The sequence below is a fragment of the Eleutherodactylus coqui genome, chromosome 7, assembly GCF_035609145.1.
Source record: "Eleutherodactylus coqui strain aEleCoq1 chromosome 7, aEleCoq1.hap1, whole genome shotgun sequence".
Classification (NCBI taxonomy): Eukaryota; Metazoa; Chordata; class Amphibia; order Anura; family Eleutherodactylidae; genus Eleutherodactylus; species Eleutherodactylus coqui.
Genome location: NC_089843.1, coordinates 83040005 through 83057218, shown reverse-complemented (window position 1 = coordinate 83057218; position 17214 = coordinate 83040005). Strand labels below are relative to the sequence as shown.

General features: G+C 45.9%; 1 protein-coding gene across 1 annotated transcript; it reads left to right on the top strand.

The window, feature by feature from the left end:
• The first annotated feature begins 2877 nt into the window (after positions 1 to 2877).
• On the top strand, positions 2878 to 12107 carry TMEM128 (transmembrane protein 128). Its single transcript, XM_066573280.1, has 5 exons — positions 2878 to 2999; positions 5993 to 6125; positions 7717 to 7878; positions 7958 to 8067; positions 10664 to 12107. Exons 1-4 carry the CDS (start codon positions 2900 to 2902, stop codon positions 8055 to 8057), a joined length of 495 nt encoding a protein of 164 aa, XP_066429377.1. The 5' UTR covers positions 2878 to 2899; the 3' UTR covers positions 8058 to 8067; positions 10664 to 12107.
• The last annotated feature ends 5107 nt before the right edge of the window (positions 12108 to 17214 follow it).

Here is a 17214-nt window from a genome sequence, read left to right as displayed (position 1 = left end):
CAGCTAGCACTGCTTATAAGGTTGTATGTACATGGGCGAGTGCGATACAGGTCCGTGAAAAACTGACTGTTACTGCAATTTTCCTGCATGTATGATGAATTTTTGAAATATAAATGTGCAATTCACATCGTTTTTATCGCATGTTTTTCATGCGCCTGAAAAAAAATTGCATGTGGTTCCAATAGCAAAATGCTTGAAAAACGCATCGCACTTGCAAGCAAATCGCATGGCATACTGGTGTGCTGCATCTGTTTCACGCTCCCACCAAAATAATGGTTGATTAGTGTATCTTGACACCACCAGGAAGTCCTGGTGGAGTCAAGATTGATAGGGGGGTGACGCCCCCTGTACCTGATTGGCTCCTGAGCGGCTTCTGCAGCAGGTCCTGCAAAGCCACTACAGATTGACGGAGAAGCCATACATACTGAATCAAGGGGCTTCCGTGGCGGAGATGCAGAAGCCTGAAACCCTGTAAGTGTTTAAGCGGAGCCTTAAAAGCAGGGAGGGAAATCAGCTGTGAAGCAGCTTTAATGGCATCGCATCACAGAAGGGGAAATCAAGAATTAAAAACAATCATAGAAAATGGCCGTTACTTATTGACTGAGGAGTACATATAGCTGCATCCTCCTCTCACCATGCAGGTAGCTGACTACCAAATGGAGGAGCCAATAACACCCGTGCAGGACACCGATGAGACAACCACTCACACTGCCTCCTGATAATGAGGGGGTGGATGCTTGGCGTATACTCCCACACATAGTGGATACAGGGTGCCAGACCATTCTGATATATGTAGTTCACCATGCAGACCAGCAACCTATTAATGACGCCATGATAATTCGACGGGTTGCCCTGCATATCCATCAGTGAACCACATTGGCACTGCCACCCTGGGCTCCCCCTGGAGTCTTAATGCCACACTGCATTGAATGATAGATAATAAATGCAAGGCATTGGTTGGATGTTGGCCAAGATACATGAGCCCACTAACCACTTCACGGCTCCTTGCATTGTAGTGGGCCCCTACACTAATATAAATGCATCACAGAAGGGGAAATTAAGAATTAAAAACAATCACAGAAAATGCGAGGAGTGCATATAGATGCCTCCTCTCACCATGCAAGTAGCTGACTACCAAAAAGAGGAGCCAATAACACCTGTGCAGGACACCGATGAGACACCCACTCACACTGCCTCTTGATAATGAGGGGGGTGGCTGCTTGGCGTACACTCCCACACATAGTGGATACAGGGTGCCAGACCATTCTGATATATGTAGTTCACCATGCAGACCAGCAACCTATTAATGACGCCATGATAATTCGAGAGTGACACATCTTTAAGCTGCTTTAACAGCGGTGCCCCACAACCGCAGCCACCCCACCCCCATGTCACTGTGACATCGCTGCCGGGTGCAGGGAGTCCAGAGGGTCAAGGGGGGCACACTGACAGCCGCTGCCCGGACAGTCCCTGAGGACAGCTGGCCTCACACTGCACCAACCCCTCCTTACCCCCACATTTAACTGTTAAATGGCGAGCTGCAGAGACAATGACAGCCGGCGGACGCTGACTGCTGGAGGAGAGGAGGGATCACACAGCCGTGTGGTGTGGGCCAGATGGCTAAGTGCAGAAGGGAGGCCATTGCGCTTGCACTGTGACAGGGAGGCAGGTGAGTGGGCTGCTGCACGGCGCCGGATAACAGACTAACGCTCACTGACATGCCACGGCGCTTCAGCCCTCATCCACTCCACTGCCTTGTAGGACCTTGTAATACTCCACCAATCGGGAGCTATGGGTGTGACAGGGGCGTTCCTCCTATCAAACCCCTAGCTTCTGGTGGCGTCAAGGTACACTAATACCGGTTGATTCTTGAGCAAGGATACGACATGCAGCCATTCTTCCAAGCTCAGACTATGGGTCTGAGCTAAAAATCGCTCATGTGAATTAACCCTTCAAATGACTGGGTTCTCCATTCAAATTCTGTCCATCTCGCAACCAGACAGAACTCGCACATGTCAATACAGCCTGAGGCTGGGCTCACACGAACAAGTTGGATTCCGCATGCGGGCGGCCCGCAGCTGATTCCGTCTGTGAGCCCGGCCGGTCACCCTGCGTACTTGATTTATCTGTATTGTGAATGACAGCGGTGGCTCGCAGGCGGTCATGCGCACGGCAGGGTTCTTTTTGTTTGTATTTCTCGTGCCGGCAGCCCATATACATTGGTTATTGTGTATGGGCCGTGGGTCGGACACCTCCCTTTACTTCAATGGAGGCTGTCCACATGGAGGCCGCAGCAAAGTAGAGTAGACTGCGATTTTTCTTCTGCTTGTGAAATATGTGATTCGTATCAAGGAAAGACCGAAACTACATGCCTTTCAATGCCTGCGTTTTGCAGCGGAAATTCAGCGGGGACAGCAATTGCGGATTCTGCAATTAGAATCCGTTTGTGTGAGACCCCCCTTCGCTTACCCCGGGGTGTTTATGACTGTAACTCAGCACTAACAACCAATCAGGTTGAATCAGGGAACCCAAACAACCAATGAGGTTGAAGCACACAAGCCAAACAACCAATGAGATTGCTGGAATTGTGAATGAGAACCAATGAGGTTGCTGGAATTGGGGCACAGTGCCGAACTGGGGTGTAATATAGATATATGCCTCCGAGAGATTTCTGTTCCTCAGCTCTATCCTTGGAACTACCAGATCCAACACATACCGGAGCAAACACGCCGACCCCATGGACTACAATATTGTCCGCCCACCTCCTCATCAGCATTTTACCAGGTGGACTAGTTGACCTATTTCATCCAGGACTTTCTGCTGGATGCGCGCTGAGACCGGTTACCAGGGCAACGGCAGCTGCATTGTGTCGTCACTTCCGGGTAGGTGACGTCCCAAGATGGCGGCGCTGTTGGAAGACAGAGACTTGCAGGGACTGAGGCAGCGCTTTCAGCTGCAGGCGGAGGAGCTTCTGAAGGAGGCTGGAGAGGCGGTTGCCGGTGTGTAATAGAGAACTCCCGCCAGTCACTTCCGCGCAACTCGGTTTATATCCCAGAATTCTCTGCAGGTCACGCTAGGCATGCTGGGACTTGTAGTCCCTCGACTGTGGCAGGTTGATGGAGAAGTTGCACCTCACAGAAAAGGATTCTGCTTGGCACTATTCTGTGATGAGGTTCTGCAGCTCTCCTCCAGCTCAGGATATAGAATATGGCATAATCAATGCTTTACGGCGGGCTAGTGATAGGTCTGTGTATACGGCAGCGGCTTCATCGCTTGGAGTACTTTGGTCTTGTTACGCGGCCAGATCATCGGCCCTTGTGGACGACCACTGATGGCAATGAGCATGTCGGTCAGCGCTCGTTACCTGCGCACACGGGCAGCGTATCTGCTCTGGGGTAACTGGTCGTTCCGATGATCGTTTGTCGCTGATCGCTCGCACATCTGCTGGCTACATGGAGAGATGGCAGGCGAGCAGCGAGGGGTTTTTGGTTCGCATAAGCGATCTGATCAGTTCACGAAGGAGCGGTTTCTGGTTCGTTGGTCGCGTTGTGGACGGACGAGGGCTTGGAGGAACACTCCAGCCTGTGTACAAGGACCAGAAGTCTGGAATCCACCTCCTTAGGGGCCCAGCTGGGTGGTTTATCCCTCCCGCATGCTTTACACTGCTGCTCTGCTCATCAGGAAGTCAGTGTATGGATTCTGAACGTTCAGTGACCTAAGAAGATCCTCCACTTATCAGACTCTTTCCATCCTCCTCCCCGAATCTTAAGCTGTTCACTCCCTCTGAAGACAGACTAACAGCTCACTGACACACGACATGTTGCCCATAGAAGTCTATGGAGGGGAGAAGCGCAGACACACAGGTGGTGCTGCGGCGAATACTGTTTAACCCCTTAAGGTTCAAGCGTGGTAAATTGGTCCTGGACTTTAATCCCAGCTGATAGTAAAACTATGGCACGGGATTAAAACCTGCCCTCCTGCAATCAAGCAGGAGCAGGTCGGTTTCTCAGCTGTCATTCACAGCCGAGGACCCGGAGGAGAAGTGGTTTTTCTGCCTTCTCCTTTCCAAACTACGTAGTGCTTAATGAGCACTATGTACTAAAGTGTGAAACTGGAAGTATTACTTCCACTATGTGACGCGTTGATCACATGACTGCCAGGTTTCCCCCCCCCCCTGTCACAGCAGAGCTGCAGGGTCCTAGATGACCCTGATCAGCTCAGCCAGTGACTATTGTCACTACAGGGGTATGTTTTCCCCTGTAAATGGGGCTCCTATTGCTGCTCTAGCGATCAGTCCTAGCCAATCGCAGAGCATAGCGTAGTGATTGCTTTAAAGTGTAAAAGCTTTGCCTTTGGGGTTAAAGTTGGTGCAGTTTAATCCGGTTGTTTGGCCTCGCAGAAAGAACAGACAACAGAAATCCATTTCTATTCTAGATGAGCGAGTATACTCGCTAAAGGCAATTGCTCGAGCGAGCATTGCCTTTAGCGAGTATCTCCCCCGCTCGATACTGCAGGTTCGGGTGCCGGCAGCAGGCAGGGAGCTGCGGGGGAGTGCGTGGCGGAACGGAGGGGAGATCTCTCTCTCTCCCTCTCCCCCCCCCCCCCCCCCCCGCTCCCTCCTGCTGACTGCCGCTACTCACCGCTCCCCCGCGCCGGCACCCGAACCTTCCGTCTCGAGCGGGGGAGATACTCGATAAAGGCAATGCTCGCTCGAGCAATTGCCTTTAGCAAGTATACTCGCTAATCTCTAATTTCTATGCTTGTATGTAGATATTGGTCTCATATCAGTAACAAACAAAGTTTTTAACTACACACACACAAACAAGAAACAGCTACACGAAAAAGACCCGTGTAGCGCCAGGCGCTGGTTTTTTACGTCTGTGGCAGGAATTCCGCTTTCTTGTTCCGTTCGGGGAGCAGGACAGGGGAATCCCCACTGCCGAACTCTTCCGTTTCTGGACGAAACCCGACCAGCGCCGGACGGACTCCATTGACTATAATGAGGTCCGCCTGCTGCTGCCCAGCTTTTGGAAATAAGAAAATGTGCTGCATGTGGCGCTCAATCTTCCGGTATTTTCAGCTGGATCTGCGACAGAACTCCGGCCAGAGGATCCGACGCAGATGTGAGACCGGCCTAATTCTGTTAGCATCGCAACGTCAACTAGAATACTGCAAAGCGCTGTATCCAGCCTAAACTGGGGCAACACCGTGACATAACGTCACAAAATTGTGCTGCAACTAAGGATATTTATTGTGGGCACACCATAATCTTGCAGGGTTGGGTTTCTGCTGACTTGGGGTGTAACAAGTTATGTCACTTGGTCAGAAGAAACTATAGAAATCCTTGAGAGCAGCTGCTACTGTGTTTCCCCCATAATAAGCCCTACCCTGATAATAAGCTCTACCCTGATTTTTTAATTTATTTTTTGGGGTGGGGGGAAAGGTTTGAAATATAAGCTCTACCCTGAAAAAAAGCCCTGGCTACACTACATGTAAAAAAAAACAAAAAAAACCCCAAACCAATCCTCACCTAGCAGCCGGCGTTCAGGTCCCTCACGCTAGTCTCCATCGCTGCTGTGTCCTCCTTCACGCTAACACAGCAGTTCTTCCCAGAAGTGGGGCTTGAATACTACGCTTCCAGCAAGCTAATACTCTGATTGGTTAATCAAGCGCCGTGTCAGCCAATGAAAGACGGTGCTGGATTAACCAATCACAGTCATTCAATGATGTCAGGAAGAACTGCTTTGTCGGCGTGCAGGAGGACACGGAGGCCTCTAGCAGTGCCGCAGACCATCGCAAGGGACCCAAACGCCAGCTGCTAGGTGAGTATTATAAGACCGCCCAAAAATAAGTCACTGTGCCTCTTTTGGGGCAAAAATTATTATAAGACACTGTCTTATTTTCAAAGAAACACGGTATTAAAAGTATGTGGTCTTGTGTATATACAATATATCTCTAGTCTTGTGACATTTTAATTTTTTTTTATTTATAGAAGAGGAGAAGAAAAAGCAGAAGCCTCTTCCCAGACTGAACACACATTCGGTGGTTTGGATTTTGGCTGCAGTATTGTTGACTTACTATGTCGATTTCTTTCAAGTTCTCCAATTACATCTCCATGAAGGCTGGTATGATGGTAGATACATCAGCGTTGTGTTCCTTGGTATTGCCATAGTGCTGAGGAGCAGTGTCCTAATGCAGCTGATCACTAGCACAAATACCCCTTATGTCTGTGTTTTGTTTTTTTGTTTATTATATGCAGTCATTGTCCGTTTTTGTATTTTTTGTTAGACCCCCTGCACCAGAGATAGGGTTATTGTGCACCCTACAACAACATTGACATTTTTTATTTTCATCACTCTGCATTTCTGGGCTTATAACTAGAGATGAGCGAGGGTTATAACTCGAGTAGAGCCTTATGCGAGTACCTGCCCGCTCATCTCAAAAGGTTCGGGTAGCGGCTGGGGAGATCTCTCCCTCACTCTCTCCCCCCCCCTTCCCCGCTACCCCTGCTCACTCTCACAACTCATCGCTCTCCCCCGCCGGCACCCGAATCTTTAGAGACGAGCGGGCAGGTACTCGCATAAGGCACTATTCGCTCGAGTAGTTTGCCTTAGCGAGTACGCTCGCTCATCTCTACCTACAGTATATCAGGGGTTGGGAGAGGGACCTGGTCTTGGAGTTGCAGGACTCTGATTGGTAGAGAGCTTTCACGTTTGCACGCAAATTACCCTTGGCATATATGGCACAGGAAAAAAACTTTAAACTCCTCTGCAGATGGTCCAGATGCCTTGACCTGATTCACCCCATATTTCCCTCAGTTCCAGAGGAGTGTTGGAGATGTGGGTCTGAGCTTGGTACCATGCTACATATTTGGTGGGATAGCCACTCATCCAACATTTTTGGAAAAAGGTATTCGAACTATATGGGGGAGCGTCGCGTAGCACGGTGGAGGTCACCCCACAGCTGGCACTGCTTTCATTCCTGGCCCTTGATTAAAAAAGACTTTTTACGCCATTTCCTCACCGCGGCCGGAACCGTGATCCAACACCATTTGCGGAGTAAGCTCACCCCTTCGACTCTGGAATTTGTTCAGGAACGGAATCAATTAATATAAATGGTGGAGCTGGGTGCCGAAGGTTCTGAGGCGTTGTGCTCTAGTGGTCGTGCCTGGGTACTGTGGAACGCATTCCGTGACTCACCCAAAATATAACGGGATGGTACGGGCCTTGAGGGGGTTTATTAGGAGGCGCTAGCCTGGGGATGGTACCTAGACGATCCATGGTGGATGCATACGGGCACTCACTAGAGGGTTTCCCTCCCCTTTTGCTAACTATTCTCCCCCGCCCCTCTTTCTTTTCTTTTTTTCCTTTTTCCAAGACCTCCTATGCCTCCCTTTGTTTATCCTGAGTGTTTTAGTTTCTATTTCTCTTCTTTTTTTTCTTTGGCTTCCGATCCTTGAAAACTGTATTTTTATTGCAAGCACACGGCATTGTCAGACCCAAGGGTCTGGTGCCATGTTATCATATTACATGTATGCAATCTTTATAGGATGAACCGGAAGGACTTATAGCAGAGGCCATTGCAGCTATATTTGCTATGATACCTCTTTTCTAAATCTATAAGCCACTGCTGCTATATGTTGACTCCTTTTTCTTGTTTATGTGTATAATCACATATAGGTATCATGCTTTGATGTCTTCCTTTCTGTCCTGGCAGTGTCTGGCTCCTCGTTGGTGCTGTGGCATTGGTCGTCAGTGTGTCCATAGCTCTGTACTGTATAGTTTATCTAGAGTGGCAGTGCGGGATTTCCGATTATGATGCAGCGTATCCAGGGCTTGTACCCGTCGCTGTTGTAACGTTTCTAGTGGCAGCAGTCTGGTAAGTAACACTTCTCGTTTCCTTCTTTAAATAATGATATAAAATTATTAAATATCTGTGTTTTGCGTCTTCTTTTCAGCTTCCATGTTTCCTTATGGCCAGTGTGGTCGTTTTTCACTCCAGGGATATTGTTTACTCAGTTCATGGGATTTATAATGCTGGTGTCGCTGTTTGGTTGAGCATGTGCAGGTAAGACTTCTTCCTCTAAAGTCTGCAATGTTCTCTAGCCTTCATTTTTCTATATTTTTCACTTCTAAAGGACTTTTGTCAGCTCTTATAAGTCCCATAAACTAAAATGATGGGCTTGTAGGAGATGTCATGGAGGGTCCAAGGATGTGAATGCTGTACTGTCTTCCTTTACTGCTCCCTCGCTGCTTGTTGTCTAAGCCGCTGCTGAATGTATTCGGTGAACAACTTGTAGTCCGCTCATCTGTGCACGCGCCAAGTAGTCTATCAGATGCATTCAGCGGTGGCTTTGAGGGAACAGTAGGGAAGGTAAGTATAATACTCACACCACTGGATTCAATGTGTCAGCTGCTTTGAGCCCATACGTTTAGCCTATAGGTCTAATAGGAGCAAACAGACTCCCTTTAACCCCTTGAGTGGCACGCCCGGAAAATTTCCGGGACGAGCTCCACTGCTCATAGCAACATAGCCCGGAAGATTTCCGGGCTATGTATCACTATGGGAGCTGCAGAGCACAATGCCACAAGCTGTGACAGTGTGCTCTGCCTGCACAGACCCACAGAGAACAAAGCAAGGGCTTTGAAAAACCAGCAGAAGATATTGCCGACATGTCGGCAATCTCCTGCACTGGTTTGTTTACAGGTTGCCATAGAGACCATAGGCTTGTCAGAAGCAAGCCGATGGTCTCTGTGGCAGGGAGAGCTGGTTGTTAGCTGTCAGAGGACAGCTAGGTACTAGCTCTTACAGCAGAGATCAGAGAAAACCTCCGATCTCTGCTGTGTTAACCCTTTACATGCTGCAGTCTATGTGACTGCAGCATGTAAAGGGCTGTCACTGCAGCATGTAAAGGGCTGTCACCATCGGACCCCCGGAATGTGATCAGGGGTCCTGATGGGTCCCTGTGGAAGTCCCCTAAAGGGACAAAAAAAAAAATTAAAAAAAAAGTAAAAAAATTATTAAAAAAATAAAAAAAACACTTGTCTCCCTTTACTTTGTAAAAAAATCAAAAATACAATCACACATGTGGTATCCATGCGTCGTAATGACCCAGAGAAGGAAGTTAATACATTATTTAACCCCTTAATGACATGGCCCCTTTTTTTCTTTTTTCCCCATTTCTTTTTTTCTTCCCCCTGTTTAAAAAATCACAACTTGTCCCGCAAAAAACAAGCCCTCATATGGCCATGTCAATGGAAAAATGAAAAAGTTATGGCTCTTGAGACGCAACTGCAAAACTAGTTGAAATTCAATGATTAGACCATTTTAAAAAACCTGCCCTGGTGGGCACGACAGGGTGGTAGGAAACCTGCCACTCAAGGGGTTAATATAGCGGGATGCATTTTGTCTACACCAGTGGGAGAAAGTGTGTGACATCTCCTATTCTCTGCAGTTTAGACCATTCATTAGAAAAATTAAAGTAAGGCTCTGAACACATCTCTTTGTGATAAACATCGTGAATATTCCATATGGTGGCAAATAATCGCTATTAGCCACAGTGGTTGTTTTTTTTTGTTCTCTTTTTATGACCTACTTTATTGGAAAAGGCAGTCTGCTGTGAAAAAAAAGGTATGTTGGCGCATAGCACCCCGACAGAGGCCAAAAAGGGTTCTCTTTTGGCAATTCTATTGCATGAATGGGGTCTTATGCCTGTCTTTGGCATAGTGTCTGTACTGAGAGCTAAATGCAGAGTGAAACAAATTTTGAACAGACCCCAATTCTGTCATGAATTACCAGATACCTCTACCAATAGACAGTGGGAGATGCAGCATGAGACAGGCACTCTGTGTCTAGTGCAAACTGTACAATGGTTGAACCCAGTCTTGCTCCACTCTCTATGCATGGTATACTCATTAGTCTGTCCCTTAGCCCAATAAGTCTAAAGTCCCAATGTCACAAGCACACAGGAATATGCATATGGGATGATGCATTTCATAATAGTAACCTGGATGCAGCTTTCATGTAGAGGTAGACATGAGTCCCTAAACACTCTGTGCGCCACTGTATGGTGATACTTATGGCATCTTGTTTCAAAGGTATTTTTCTCTTGAAGCAATATGTCTAGGGAACAATACCTCCAATATATGGCATCCTATGTAGTATACTATAAAAGTGATGCTGTATTTAATGAGGTCCCATATAGATTCATGGGTTCTGTATGCATCCGTACAACTGAGAGGTTGTATGGAGCATATCCATGAAGTGTTAGTCTTAATATAGTGCCAACCAGCAGATACAGATGGACTAAAGCAAAGGACTTACATCTTAGGCTAGGCTCACTCATGGCAGTTATGGCGCAGCAAGGAGCTACATCACTGCCATGTTTTGCAAACTACAGTAAGTAGGAAGTTTTAGTTGCTTTGGATTCAGATCAAAAAGCCTTGAGAACACTAGAGAAACATCAGTCATTAACAGCCAAATCTCACAAAAACCACTGCACATGAATATAGCCCAACGGGATTGATCAGAAGTGGTTATTCCAAGGTTCACGGAGAGCATTACCGGGGAGGTGGTTGGGGGGCATTCTTCTTAAACGAATTTCCCCCACTGATTCTTCTATAACATTGGCACATTAATACCCTCCTCTTCCTGTTTCTCCTAGATGTCTAGTAGTAGACTCTGAAGTGAAGATCAACGGCTGAACTGCACGAAGATGTTCTTGAAGGGCTACAGATGGCCAGAGTCTTCTGGATTTTTTTTGTGTTTTTGGAAACCAGTCTTCCTTTAGAACATACACTTGCTATGCACTTTGTATATCTTATATACCTTGTTAATATTTGCTAACTTTAAAATGTATACAAATAAATGCCTGGAATACCAAGTTATGTACATCGCTAACAGTTTGCTAAATAATGTTGATATGAAGATTTATTTTCAACCGTCCAAAATTTCTAATCTATGGCCAGTTTAAGAATTCCATGGTTAATTGACCTAATATACTTATGTCATAACTTACATTTTTATTTTCTCCAAATAAATGATAGAATTCTCCCTCTAATAGGCAGGAGATATTTCATGTAGGGAGATATTTTAACGTCTTGAAAATACAGTAACATTTCTTTAATTCAGTGTCTATATCGATATTTATGACTGTTCACATGCAGGTTCTGTATCTATAGAAGTAAAGTTTATATACAGTACTGGGGAAAAGTTTTAGGCCTCATGCCCACGGCCGCGTCTAACTCCGCCAGCGGAATATCGCAGCGGAGTCCATCATGGCTTCTCCCCAAGACCCCATACTCGCCTTTCTGGATCTGCCGCTCAAATCCGGTCCGGCGAGCTGGCGCGCATGCGCACTACAAAGCATGATGTGCCAGCAGTGAGCGATGACGCGGAAGGCAGTGACGCCTAAGCACGCGATACTTCCGCTGTGCTCACAGTGGAAGTATTGCGTGACGGCCGGCTTTCATTGACTACAGTGGAAGCCGGCCGCGCGTTTTTTTGCGGCAATTAGAACATGCCGCGGTTTCTTTCACGCTGCGGAATTCTGCAGAGTGAACATTGAGCTATTCGGTTCAATAGTACCTAATGACTGTGGGATGACGCCACATTTCATGTGTTAGAAATCCGACTGTGGGCATTAGGCCTTAGGCAGGTGTGGAGAAAATACTGGAAAGTAAGATAAAAAAAAAAACAGGCATGTGATTGGCTCTGAATTTTTATTCTGCAGCAGGACAACAGCCCCAAACATATAGCCAATATCATAAAGAGCTATCCTTAATGGTAAAGAAGAGCAAGGAGTCCTGGAAATGATGATATGGCCCCAGAGAGCCCTGATCTCAACATCATGCAGTCAGTCTGGAATTACATGAAAAAACTGAAGGATGTGACCAAGTCTACATCTACAGAAGATCTGTGATTAGTTCTCCAAGGTGTCTGGAACAACCTCCCTGCCAAACTCCTTCAAAAACTGTGTGCAAGTGTACCTAGAAGAATTGATGCTGTTTTGAAGGCAAAGGGTGGTCACTCCAAATATTGATCTGATTTACACTTCTTTTTTGTTCATTCACTTTGAATAATTGGTAAAAATAAACTATTAGCACTTCTCTTTTTTAAAAGCATTCTTACTTTGCAGCATTTTTTGCACACCTAAAACCTTTGTGTAGTACTGTACTTCTAATTTATCTTTTTACCATCCCCAAAAAATGAAAATCCAGCAACTTTTATGTTTTATTAAAGAGCCTGTACAGGGAAATGATATCCTTACCCGGATATGCAGTGTCAGAACCTCAAGATGTGGACGAGCTCTGAAACTGGGTCACATGATATGGCCCTCTCTGTGCCTGTCACATTATCGGAGGGTGCATGCCGTTTGTTTCATCTTCATAACCAAGTCAGCCCCCTTCTATGGTTCTAGAAGGGAAGCCAGCTCCCTTTTTGTCATGCTGATATAGTAACAAACAGCATGCACCCTCTGATGATGTGACAGGTGCAAAGAGGAGCCATACCATATGACTCGGTGTCAGAACCAGGCTGGAAGTTGAGATACGGGTAACTGTTTAGCTTCGCTGGACAACCGCTTTAGTTCTGGGTTAACCCCTGTCCATACATTGTACCCCCACAGCTGTTGCAGGAGAAATGGGCAGCTGTGCACTGCTTCCTAGGTCCGTACTAGCTTTTTTGATGTGCGTTTTAGCTGCAAGGGCAGACTCTGCAATATGGCGATACAAAAGCACTTAGGACAACGCCACAGGAAAAGAGAAACAGTACAACAGGACTTGCCTGGTGTGGTTGCCCATTTACATATAGACCACCCCACCGCTAGTTGTGGCAGTGGCCCACCTAATCCTGGTTGGTATCTGTAAGAATAGAGAGAGCATCAAGGGAAATCCCAACGCACCCCAGCACCTCCGTCACAAATACAGGAAGACAGAGTTACAAAAAAAACACAGGGCTCCAAGTGTACAGGTAGATGGTAATTAACAGTTGGAAAGGCACTTACTTGGGTGAGGGTTTGGTGAACCCCCCTCGAATATTCATGAGTTGCCTAGGTAGGTTTGAAGGATAGGAATGACTCCAATTTATTCCAAAAGGCAGAGTAAAAACAATACAGGAAAGTACAACACATTTAGAGGACATGATGGAATGAGACTCCGAATAGGAATTAACTTTAGAACTTGGTACAACCCTTTTAATATTGGGCCAGAAACAAGGTAGAAAAACATCTAACAAGGTGAATGAGAGCAACATGTAGTGGAGGGACAGACAAAGGAGAGCAAAATAATTTAGTAGGAAAGTGAGCAGTTGAATGACCCTTTAACATTGAGAGGCCAAACAGCAAAAGGGACAGTGGATGGACCATGTAGAAGGTAGTGGAGGGAGTATGACAGAAGTGGGTATGTACAATGTTCATGATTAACCATCTTTACTAGAGATGAGCGAGCACGCTCGTTTAAGGGTGATGCTTGAGAGGGCATCAATCTTTTCGAGTAACTGCTTACTCGTCTGAGCGCCATGCAGGGGTAGAGAGATCTCTCTCACTCTCCGCCCGCCGCCCCCTGCATGGTGCTCAGACGAGTAAGCAGTTAATTGAAAAGACCGATGCTCTCTCGAGTATCAGCCTTAAACGAGCGTGCTCGCTCATCTCTAATCTTTACCCAAAGATAACTCCAATCTTAAATGCTCAAAATCTATCACCTCCTATGCTTGCTACCCTACAGCTCTGGAAGTTATGTGTATACAAACTCAAGGGATTAGAGATGAGCGAGCGTACTCGCTAAGGCAAACTACTCGAGCGAGTACTGCCTTATGTGAGTACCTGTCCGCTCGTCTCAAAAGATTCGGTAGCGGGGAGCGGTGGGGGAGGAACGAGGGGGGGGGGGATCTCTCACTCTCTCCCCCTCGCAACTCACTGCTCTCCCCCGCCGGCACCCGAATCTTTTGAGACGAGCGGGCAGGTACTCGCATAAGGCACTACTCGCCCGAGTAGTTTGCCTTAGTGAGTACGCTCGCTCATCTCTACAAGGGATCATAGGAAGGGCAACATCTTGAGCTACCTCTAGAGACCCTCACATATTCAATTCAAGACTTGAATATTGATAGATAGGGTGGTCGGGGAATTGGATGCATATCGGACCTCATTGAGGGGGGAAGGTTGCTCTATTTTGACGAACTTCGAGAAAGATATGGTCTGGGTGATAATGAACTGTACTCCTGCTATCAGATAAAATCCTTTTTACATGGGTGGAACGCTTCACATTCCCAGAGGGTTTGAAGTTTCTGTTCTCCAAGTGTAGCACTACACAAAACTCCATGACAAGGACGTTTTATAGTGTTCTTTTGGGGGACATGGGAGGCTCAAAGAAGGTCCATTTAGTAAAATGGGAAACTGACCTGCAGAGAAAGTTTTCTCAAGTTCAATGGCTAAAATCCTTTGAGTGGGCAAATAAATCCACTTTGTCTGCTAGTCTTCTACAGTCCCACTACAAAGTTTTGACGAGATGGTATACTCCTACCACATTAGCAAGACATTTCCCGACAATGAGCAAAGAATGCTGGAGAAAGTGTAGCCAAGATGGCATATTATACCACATTTTATGGAGTGATGTATTTAGTCACATCCAAAAAATAAGAGGCGTTCATTCGAGGAGTAGCCCGCAGATGGCACTTTTGTTGTTGGAGAGTAACATCATCCCTAGAATTCATAGAAAATGGATATGCCATTTCTTGCTGACAACGAAACTTATCATAGCAAGGAAATGGAAAGCGTGCTCCCCCCTTGCATCATAGACCTATTAGACACTGTGGCGATCACTATCGTTATGAAGAAATACATGCTAAATCCAATAACAACCTGAAGAGTTTTAATTCCATGTGGAATTCTTGGCGGCATTTTATGGTATCAGTTTGATATTGTTATATGTTAACTCGGATTTTAGTTTACAATTGAAATCTATGCAGTAACAGATACAATATAAGAATAACTAAATATATTCCAGCATTACTGTAAATTAATACAAGGATTACGATTTTTCTGACTTTTATACATTGAGTGGTTTCACCCAATTGTATTTATGTGATTTATGACTAGATCCGTTCAATTCTCTCTTCTTTTCTTTTTTACGCTCCCTTGTTGCTGTAAACATGTATTTAATAATGCAAAGCTTATTACTATGTAATGAAAAATCAAATAAAAATTATTTGGAAAAAGAAGAGGGGAAAAAGGGTGCTGCCTTCTTCCCTTATGCATACAAGCATAGGGAAAAAGGGCAGGTAAATTCAGCGCTCACTCAATCCACGGACCCTCACAGAGAGGGAATCAAGTGTTGAAAGTCAAGGCAGGTCCTGATCTTCAGAATATACTGTATAAGAGCTAATGAGTTTTCTATTGATGATAAATTGGTCTATGCTAACCTCTTCCAAGAAAGGAACTAAGAATGTCTTCAAGGCATCAGTATTTATTTAGAAAAAAATAACCAATTATCTGTATGGAGATTAGGGATGGGAGATTAAAGAGTTTGTCTGGGATTTCTATCCTCAGGATAGGTCATCAATAGAGATGAGCGAGTATACTCGCTAAGGCACATTACTCGAGCGAGTAGTGCCTTAGCCGAGTATCTCCCCGCTCGTCTCTAAAGATTCGGGGCCGGCGCGGGTGACAGGTGAGTTGCGGCGGGGAGAGAGGGAGAGAGAGATCTCCCCTCCGTTCCTCCCCGCCGCTCCCCGCCCCCCTTTGGCCCCCAAATCTTTAGAGACGAGCGGGGGAGATACTCGGCTAAGGCACTACTCGCTCGAGTAATGTGCCTTAGCGAGTATACTTGCTCATCTCTAGTCATCAATAGTTGATCGGTGGGGGTCTGTTGCTCAGGATCCCTGCTGATTGCTGGGCCTGCTGTCAATATGGACAGCGCTGGAAGCAGATAGTCTTTCTGTATTGCAGTGCCCGGTCTGGTACTGCAGGCACAGTTCCCATTGAATTCAAGTAGTACCAGACCAGGCCACTGCAATATTGACAGCACTATCTGCTTCTACAGCTGTCAGCACTTGCATTGGGCATACGGTTGTAATGTCATCTGTAACACGTTTCTACTACGAATCTACATTACCTATGTGTTTCCATATGCTCACCCGAAACTGGTCTAATGGGCTGAGTGAATGTTCGGTGCAAGCCATAGGAAGGAGTAGAGGATGCACATTTGGTATTTCCAAGTGTTTGCACCATAGACTTTGTAAAAGTCCATATACTGCCAGGTTCTCTGTTTAGCTGTGGCTATATGTCTGTCAGTTTTATCAATCAATAGGGGTCTCCACACTCAGAACCCAATGATCCAACCAATGGAGTTTGTGTGTTGTATGTTCTCCCTGAATGGGTTTTCTATCAGAACTTGGGTTTTCTCTCTCACTCAGTTGACCATGACGCATGTTGTCTGGGATAAGTCAGGTAGATTGTAGTCTCCACTGGTAAAAGGAACTGATGTGAGTGATTGGTGCTATATAATAATCTAGAATAAGGTATTCCTTGTGTTTTGCTACTTTTGATTCCACATTTGAAGTTGCCAATGATATATTTCCTTCCTTCCTATCTATTGCGTCTGTCATCCAGCCACTTTTGTGCTCGTTGTGTGACAGTGAGTAGTATTTCCTGGCACAGTAGCTTTCTGCAAGGTCCTGGAGTTTAGCTGGTAGAGAGAGAATAAGACACTACCTCCTCTACTCTACACTTAGGTGTTTTGTCTTGAAATTCTATCCACCTGCAGCCTGGTTCCCTCTGACGTCTACTGCAAAACCATCCCTATAAGAGGGATCAAAGCCGGAGCTTGGGACAAAATCCCATCTGAGAAAATTTAGTCTCACTACCCGAACGTCCTTTGTACCGATATCAGCTGTACTTCAGGGGGAACCTGTGGCTGTGGTAAGGCAACGATGAATTTACTTTTATGACTAGGGAATACCCTCGCTATGGCATTTCTAACTTTCGCAATTATTTGATGTTATGCATGAATCCTGCATTGGACTCTATTTCAGATTACTTTTCTTGCAGAACTGAGTGTGTCTTTTGCAAAGTCCCTGTGATATCTGTTCTTTGTGTTTTTGCATGCAAACTTAATGGCTTAGTGTAATTCAGATTCATTACACTGTCCCAAAGTGAAATGACAATATTATATAATTTTTCTATAGGTAGTGTGAGATGTATTAATATTATAGATCTTTATT

Bases quoted from the DNA above. Each gene is read 5' to 3' on its own strand.
- TMEM128 (XM_066573280.1), top strand. From the start codon at position 2,900: ATGGCGGCGCTGTTGGAAGACAGAGACTTGCAGGGACTGAGGCAGCGC. The intron at 6,126-7,716 runs GTATGATGGTAG...CTGTCCTGGCAG, and splicing joins TTACATCTCCATGAAGGCTG to TGTCTGGCTCCTCGTTGGTG. The intron at 7,879-7,957 runs GTAAGTAACACT...TCTTCTTTTCAG, and splicing joins TTTCTAGTGGCAGCAGTCTG to CTTCCATGTTTCCTTATGGC.